At 34.7% G+C, this 9,583-nt stretch overlaps 1 protein-coding gene across 1 annotated transcript; it reads right to left on the bottom strand.

Moving 5' to 3' along the window:
• Positions 1-3,674: 3,674 nt before the first annotated feature.
• On the bottom strand, positions 3,675-8,395 carry LOC128221506 (cerebellin-3-like; the record flags this gene model as incomplete). The annotated part of the gene is made up of 2 exons (XM_052930113.1): positions 3,675-7,207; positions 8,137-8,395. Coding segments are annotated over 2 exons (678 nt in total), but the record flags the coding sequence as incomplete, so codon positions are not given.
• Between the last annotated feature and the right edge of the window lie 1,188 nt (positions 8,396-9,583).

The following is a 9,583-nucleotide window of genomic DNA, read 5'->3' as shown; positions in this document are numbered from 1 at the left end:
ACCATTTCGTCCCAGAAGTGTGTATACACTGCTCTGCTTCAGGAGTATAAGGGTGGCCATTCCCAATACTCCAGAGGCCTGGCGTGAACGGGCCTCATACTCTTGGTGCCCTCGGTGGCAAACATGTGGAAATCAAGAAGCAACCGGGTTCGGGAAGTTTTTATCACAATTACAAGGGCTTCTTTATCATAGTCCTTCTGGCGTTAGTCGATGCAAACTAAAAGATATCTGGTGTGACCTGGGGCCATGGGCATCATGACAGACATCCAGATCTTTAATGATTCTGAAGTGAAGCAATGTATGGCTAAAAGATAACGAAGCCTCGAAGAAGGCTTTCCGAAGTTGCCGAGTTAATGGCGATGGGTTCACGAACGTCGGGAATGGTTCCCGATGGTCCCGAAGCCGTCTTGAATAAAACCTTCGGCGTCCAAATTTTACAACTTTTAAAATTTGGACGCCGAAGTTTTTTCGATCCCGATTTGGCCCGAAGATTTCCAGAATTGTAAAGGAAGGAAACGGAAGGGTTCCAGGACATTGCGAAGACATGCCGAATCATCCCGATTTTGCAAATTCTGCTTTCGGGAACCCTTCGGAGGCCTAGTGGACGGCAGGTATAGGCTATTATGTCGATTTAACCTAGTATTGCCACAATGTAAGATTTAATGTCGATTGAACCGAGTATTGCCACAATGTTAGATACATTGTCGCGTGAACCTAGTATTGCCACAATGTAAGATATAATGTCGCGTGTATTAAGTATTGCCAAAATATAAGATATAGTTTCGCGTGGACCTAATATTGCCACAATGTAAGATATAATGTCGCGTGAACCTAGTATTGCCACAATGTTATATGTAATGTGGCGGGAGCCTGGTATTCCCACAAAGAAATATATTACGTCACGGTTAGTACATAGTTTTACCACAATGTTGAAATCATTCCAAATTTGATAGATAACACCATCTAGGAAACAAGTTTCTATCCTAATTGTCTTCATATCAAATTTCCAGAATATGTTTGCTTGGAGCACTCGCACAATACCCTAGCTGTTGAAAGAAAATGAACCTATGCTATTTATACAGTAATTTCATTTCGAAAACGAGGGAAAGAATTCCCGTGTCGGACAATAAATGAATAACAAAATATGTCTTATTACGTTGATGTATTGGACAATGAATGAATTACAATTATGTAAGATAAATTGACGCGGTTGAGTTTTCAAACCATCCTTTTGTGATGGAATCAATAAATCTACCAGTTAGTCAGTAAAACACAGTGACCTTTTCAAAATGTTTTTAAACGTATATTCTCAATCTGTTGAATCTACGACTGTCAAGAAGTAAACTTTAGCTCTCAGACTCTTGTAATTAGAGATATAGCGAAATAGTTGGATTTGAATATTTATCTTTGTTTTGGCTCCGTAATATGTTTGCATTTGGGTTAAATTAATATTTCACTGCAAACATCATATAACGTTTTCTAAACATGTCGACTTACTTTTTTTTAATTTTTAACTTTCTGTTTCAAATTTGAAACTTTTCCAACAATCAACATTAAGTATTAAGCCTCTCATTGCGTTAAAATAATATTAATCGGTAGAACATAGGGATCTTATGACCATCTCCAATCATGACGATCTATGACGTCCGATGTACCATACGTATACGCAACACTTCTTAAAAATAGGCAAGTGGAACATTTGTTGCTGAAATGCTAGGACCAAACATCCTGATTAATTGCCATCAGGTACTTTATGCTTCAAAAATCGGTTGCCAGTGACCTGTTCGAGATCTATTTCCCGACTGGATCGTACGCGGGTATATCAGTACAAATAGTTCATAAAATATTAAATAACAGTACAGTCGAACCCCGTTGGCTCGAACTTCCAGGGAACGGCAAAATACCTCGAGCTTCGAGAAATTCGAGCCAAGCGGAAATGCTTACATTGAGTACAAAAATATCGATCCTTTAAATCCCTTAAAGCTAACGAGTGATCAACCCAAGCGAGTTCGAGCCAACGGGTTTAGACTGTATTTATTGATTTTAGTCGTTTGCCGTGTATTTTGTATTTAAACGATTGCCAGTGCAGTGCACGTAGTGCGTAAACAATTAGGACTCCCTAGAGTAAATTCAAACTGTTTTACTGCTGCATTGGAATTACTACGCTATCTGCTTGCAGCGTAGTTTAATGTAAAAATGTATGATATGTAAACCGTCCAATTACATCCAAGCCTGTTTTCGATGGAAAATGACTGAACGAGGTGTTTGGAATTTATCTACACTAGTACAATACAATATTCCGGATCAAACCGAAAAAAAAAACAATTAACACTAGTATACAGCTGACATCTATCGTATTTCATAAAGTAATTGTTATCAATATAGAACATTTTAACAATTTTCAAACGGCTTACGTTTTCAAATGTATTTTCATCATAGTATGTTGCTTAATTGAACAAATAACCGATGAATAATAATTGGCGGTGAAGGTTTGTCTCACAGACCTTCTTAAATGCTATCTTATCCACGCCAGAAAACATATTGCATGTCATAAGATCAGTTCTTGCATAATTATATTCCACAAATAATGTATGCAGTAAATATCATAGTCTTATAATCAATAGTTTATATTTAATTACTACTTAATGGAGGTTATGCAAATGAGGAACAAGTAAACGATCATTACAAACTGACCAATCAAACCTTTTAATTTATTATAATCGTCACACCATTATCGAGATAAATTAGATCTAGTGTAACAAATTGACCCTTGCCAATATTAGTTCATTTCTGTTTAGGTCATCATTCCTATTTTTGACTACAAAGTGGTCAAAATGCCATAGCGTGTATTTTCATTGGAGCTTCATTAGCGTTACCGGCATGTGTCGATTAGATAGAGAATAGATGAATAATAATTATCAAAGGACCTGCGTTTTAATAAACCTGTACGTTACTTGGCAACTTAGAAGATCAATCGGCTACGGCTAAGGTTATCCGCTAATGGCTATTTTAAGTACTGTCCTGAAATAAGTTTAATTACTTTCACTAAAAAACTATTAACAGGGTTTGGATTAGTTGAATTTTACGTCACTGATACTATTGATTGACAAGCTCCTTCTTGTGGCGATAGCTAGTAACATCCTTGGAGTATTGTCATGTGAGGTTAAACGTATCACATGATATCGTTAAACTATACAGGGCTAGTTAGGAAACATTTCTGAATGGTCAAGTGCAATTGGGGTAAATTGGGAAGTATAAAACACTTTTCCGGAGCTTGTTAGGTGTAGATTAGTTTAGAGTCGGAGTCTGGGTCTGGGTCTCTTCCTGGTGTATATTCTGCAAAGTAGTTAAAATGTGAAAGAATGTAATTTGGTTTAAATCTTCAGGTATACGGACCCAGTTTAGGCAGTCTGCCTCTGGTTAGGAATCTGATAGTATACCTGGTTAAGATCTGAGAGTCAGCTTGCTCACGTATAATATAACATAATAATTGACAATTAAGAAATAAATAATTGCTAACAATAAACTTTGTTTCATCGGACGTGGTTGTTTTGGCTTTGTAAATATACGATTGAACGGCAGTCTATATGAAGGGAATTGGGGTGAGGGTGCTACAATAGGAGTGGAAATTAAAACAAACAACAGCATATCAATGTATAATGTTCTTGCGAAGATAAAACATATACAACTAAATGAAAACACTATTCTAATAATACTTAAAATATGGGCAACTGTGAAAAATGTAAACACAAACAAGTGCATGTATACACAAAAAGGTGAAACATGAAATAACATTATTAAAAATAGACAATTGCGCATGCAGTCACTGTTTATCGGTGTGTTGCAAAAGGAATTAAAGTAAGGAGATTGCAAATATAATTTTACACGTTTCGTTGTAAAACATGGCCCGTATTAGATTTATAGTAAATTTGTAAGTAAAAAGGTTTACAAACAGCAGTACTCTTTTCTATAACAAAAAAACATATCACAAAACTCAAAACACATTATTTACATTCTTAATGATGTGCTTAAATGAACCTTAATCTTTTTTTTACTTCATGTCACGTTTTAAGAAAGGGCCGTAACTGAGATTGGAACATCTGTAGGATCAATCCCTTTGAATGTCCTTTTTAATACATGATTACATTGCACTGTTTCTGCTTATTTGTTGTATTCTTTACATATTGCTAAATGGTTCCTAAATAACTACTTTAACATTGAGTAATGACAGACATTCAATGCAGGAAAAAAAATCATTTGTGAACATGACAGCAGCATTATAACAACAATGTTTTATGCTTAAGTTGTACGGTGTTAAAGCTAGAATACACTCCGGAAGACCACACGCGACGGTTTCTTCGTACGAGAAGGTGATTCCATTGCGGTTCGAGACCATTGATAAGTGGTGCAATCATTTCGATTAAAGGGCCGCGTTACTAATAGTGTGTAAAGATCAATAGTGTGTACAATTTCATTATATATTTTTTTATTATTTATTTATACAGCTTTTCTTTTTCAAAAGAAACACCCTCATTGGCCTCCTCTATTCCCGATACCACTTCACCTTAGTTTTGACTGCTTTCTAAATTGACAGACAACTTCGTCATATGTTGACGATGCAAAACGTGACTGTTTACATATATAGCAAAGGAAGAAGTTTTCTTGCGTTCGGAGACCTGAGTGTGTTGCTCAAGGTTTTCAACAAAAACATTTGATTGACAATATCGATTTTCAAACTGGAACGTATAAAATGAGTCATATATTCATACTATTCAATCATCGTTTAGAAATAATAATTGCATACATGTTATTTCTCATATAAAGCTCTTTATGTTCTCTAGTGTTTTTAAGAAAAACAGTTGTAATCTTCAATTCATAACTGACACACCCTGTGTATTGCATGCTACCAAAATTATAGATAGATAATGTTAACATCTCACTTAAATTAGAACAATGAACGAATAAGCGCTGGCACTGACAATGTATCCTTGAACATCCACATGAATTTAAGAAAAAAAACACATTTCTAACAAGTAAAATAGTGCGTTGCAAACTATAAGGCGTTCTTTTGTTTGTGTTGTGCTATTTTAATTAAACACACTGAACAAGGCACCTAAGCACATTGGCATTAACCAATTCTAAGGACATAAAAAAAAACAATCAAGTATAATTACGTGATGCTCAAATGCGTCTAAAAACGAAATTATGTTAGTGAATCATAATGGCGAATATGTTTCACTCGATACCATTATCGTAACCTATCATAAATGATAATGAAGTTGCTCGCTCTAACCCAGTTTTGTACGTAAGGTTTCCAGACACATTAGCAAATTAAGGGCGAAATCAATAGTACATAAAAGCAGATGCAATTTAAATATATCTTGTTTAGGTATTTTAAAGCTGCCCTCTTACAAATTGACAACAGTTTTTACATGTTTTTATTTTGCCACCGAATCAGCTGGTTTTAGCCAGTGCCATTAAACCGGGTTTATGTTTAAATGATTTGCTACTGAGATTGTTTCTGTAGCTTTTCGCATAAATATTACTGCCTCCAATTAATGCCGGTCAGTAACGATATATATCAAATCTCAGCTTTCAGCCATTAAACATCAATATTCGAACTTAAATATGAAATACTGAGATCTGCTCGTTAGTAAATATTCTTATATCAGAGGTTTAAAGACATTTGAATAACAATTGGCTCATTTTAAGACAAAAAAATAAAAAGAAAAAGTTGTCAAAATTGTCAATTTGCGAGAGTGCAGCTTAACTGTTTATTTAAAAGTTGCACAGTTTGTATCAGCATTCCGAAAATAAAATATGGTCATATCAAAACGTGCTCGATAGTTATAGGTCATTTACCATTGTTTTGTACAATACCGTTTGGCGAATCCAATATTATTTTCACAGCTGTGCTTGAGCCCAAATATAACGCGTGTTGTACAAAGCATTGTTAAGTAACTTTAAACTTAGTTAAACTATGCCTTCATTCTTCCATATATTATAAGTATATTATATTTATAAAGGCGTTGATATGAGATGTTTACACCATTTTGACGTTGTGTTGGCCAACAAACAAGGACTGATCATTGTTATTAAAGGTAATTTATGTCACCCTAATTTAAGACCGTCTGTCGATCCCAACTTTCATTCAGAACCTTTAACCCGTTTCAGTCTTTATCATTGATTTAATATGGGACCTGTGAATCGTACAATATGGGGAAAATACAGGAGTTCTTTTTCGCGCGCGTGTCCCTATACGGATATATATTGTACAGTCACTTTTTGAGAATGATAGTCTACGATTGAACGTAAAAATTAGGTATAAAATAATTTATTATACCGAACAAATTTTGTTTTACATCAGTAAAGTCTGCGAAATGCTTAGCGTCTTCTAACAAGGACTTTCAACTATATTTTATAGTGCATATCTCGCCCAGGCGTTTGAGAAAACGTGAACTCTTATTTAAGTCTTCACGCGAGGATCGTATTAGAATTATCACATAAAACATTACGGAATAGCTCATGATGACTGTACGAACTTGTTTGAATGAAAAGTCAGGTGCGGTATAAAATAATGTATTCTTGTTTCAAGGTTTGCTACTGACCAGGCCATATCAACGAAAGTAAATATACAGAACATATGTATACTTGCATAGTAAGCAATAAATATTCAACAAAGCAATGAAAGTAAACAACAAATTATTGTTATTGTTTGCATATCGTAGAATGCATGCATAAAGTAATCCAGATGCATAGATATAAACAAGAAGTATGCACAATACTTGTCACTCAATAAGAAATCCGGAAAAAAAAGTGTTCCTTTCGCTGCCTTCGACATATGTATTTGAACTCTGACTCTCAACATGAACGCGGTCGCCTTTTCCAAGCTCCATTACGGTAACGACACTGGAAGAATCAAAATTATGTGTTTTTGCGTTCACGTCTGCAAAAAGTCGTAGATACAAATTGTTGTTCAATTTCAGTTGATATTGATCGGTTGTCCCAATGCTAGCTGTAGATTTATAATAGCCGGTGATCTTGACCGAGAACAGATACAGGCCTTCTATTGGGGCGGTGAACGTGCCTGTTTTGCCGTTGTATGCTGATCCGATGTTGGTGACAACATCGTCAAATACAGTCGCCTTTCCTGCTGTTGTTGCCGATATATCGTCTGAAAGGATGGCTAAAAAGGCCGGGCGGGTATCTGAAAAAGCAACTGTTTTGTTAAAGTAGCATTTTCAGATAATTCATTCCAAACATAAGGGTGAACTACGTATGTAGTTACTTTGCAATCATGCAGACATATCTAAATCGTTGGAGTATTAAAGGCGCGCAATAAAGGTTGATGCAAAAAATATATTTCAATGCCTTATCGCTATTAACTTAATATATTTTAATGCTCAAAAAATAGCGATATTTTTTTAATAAACGGAATTTATGGCCACGTATATTTTATGTTTTATTTAAAGGCTTATAACTTTCATCTGTACCTAAATCATATGGTTTTTGGTTTTATCATTAAATTTGAGTGTGTTAAACATGAAATTAAATGAATGTATCAACCTATATTGTGCAACTTTAAATCCACAAACTGCAATATTTTCAAAATGTTAAAAAGCACATATAACGGCACGTTATGGAGAAGTTATCTCCGCAAACATCAATAAAGCCCAAAATGTAAAACCATATTCGTAACCCTGAGATAAAGAAGTCGACTGTCTTTACACGCATGTAACTACTTCCCATTATGGTTGTATAATGTTCAAATATCAGGGTGAAACTACAAATACGGTTCATATTGTGACTGTTATACAGTGTATACATTGTACCACAAAAAAAACATCCCTCTAAACGACTATAACGGGGACAAACTAAACGACAGCTGTCAATCAAGTTCAGGGCAATATCAACAAAGAGTAAAATTTGAAAACAATCGCCTCATTTATGTTCATCACTCAAAATAATTTCGCTACCCTTATTAAAATAACAACTGCAAGAAAAAAAAACGAAATTGAAAACAAAGGCTTTGAAATGACATTAAATAAAGAAGCAGAGATAAATAGTTTGTTTTTAATCCTCGATTGACCCTTATCATACATTAAATGTGAGTATACTAAAACAATATACAAATACCTTTACGCTTTTCTTGTAATAGATCCACTGTCTGTGTAGTTGTGTTTAAAGCGGTTCTCGTTCTCTCTAAGCCGTCTCGAAGACCGAGAGTTAACACTGAATTGATGTCAACAGACTCTGCCAATTGATACACAGTTGTATTTGTCACTTTAACTTCAGTCTTAATAGAGTCGAGTTCGTCCAAAAGCACTGCGTGCTCGGCTTGAGATTCTTTAAGATTTTTGTTTTCAATCTGTAGGATTTCTACAGTCTTTGCAAGTTATTCCAGGCGTATTTCCATGCGAATAGCCATTTCCAGTAGTCTTTTATCGTATTCAAACCTCGTGCACCTTGGCTCTACAATATCACTGCTTACACAAGAGAGGCACAAAAATGTAACGCATATACGGACAAGCATATTTGTTTCGTCAAATTTAAATGACCAGCAATGGTTCGTGTTGATGTATATTTTAACGTCCTATCTCAAAGCAGCTTTCAAGAGTTATTGTTTTGTGTAACTATTTAAATGCCATTTAATCAGAATCTTTTAAACCCAGTCCTTAGCTGTTTTACAAGAATTTTTTTATATTTATTAAATCTCAGTCTTTAAAACATGTTTTTGTCCTTATTATCAAGAAATGTTTGATATTTCTGAGGCAAGTGATGAGAACCTGACAACCATAATGTTTCAAAGTTAACACACACCTAGGTATTTATGTTGTTGTACAAAATCCAGACATTTTATGGAATTTCACGGCTATTATTCGATTTGTATACTATATTAGATTAAGAAATACGCAATGTAGATTTTAAACCATCAAAGTCAATTTTGTGAAATGTTGATGCCTGCTGACCGACATTCTCTTTATTATTGTTTTAACGAGTTCATCTCACTTCAAAACCCGATCAAAAGATAACAATAAGGGTTCCAACGGCTAGTGAATCACATCCGTCCTTATGGGCCTTAAAACTGATTGTTTTTAAACATATGTTGTACATATATATGTTATCAGAAAGACATACCTTGTGAATATCGACATATATTATACGGGGTAAATATGCAGAGAAAAAGACGGATACCGGAACTTACTGGCTTCGTCAGGTTTGAATAAATAATGTGTGGGTGGATTACCTTAAGCGTGTATTACAACTTATTTCTAAGCCTTAAACCTTCTGCCATATTTCGTGATAAACAATTACTTGCAGATGTTGAAAACAACAACATAATAACAAATCTAAACTAAATTCAATCAACTTAACTTAATTCAATGCGTTTTTCCTATTTCAAAATAGATTACTTTAGCAATCATTCTTAAAACTACGCCTCACATTTAGACACGAACCGTGACATGCAGATATGTGTATTTTAGGTACAAATGACGTAGTTTATTATCGTTTCCTATTTATGTAGATACTTCCAAGGTATAGTATTCACTAAAGTCTTGAGTCAGAGTTAGAGACTCTAGAC

The sequence above is a fragment of the Mya arenaria genome, chromosome 16 (genome assembly GCF_026914265.1).
Source record: "Mya arenaria isolate MELC-2E11 chromosome 16, ASM2691426v1".
Taxonomy (NCBI): Eukaryota; Metazoa; Mollusca; class Bivalvia; order Myida; family Myidae; genus Mya; species Mya arenaria.
The sequence above is the reverse complement of the archived record's forward strand: the minus strand, read 5'-3'. Positions and strand labels throughout refer to the sequence as shown.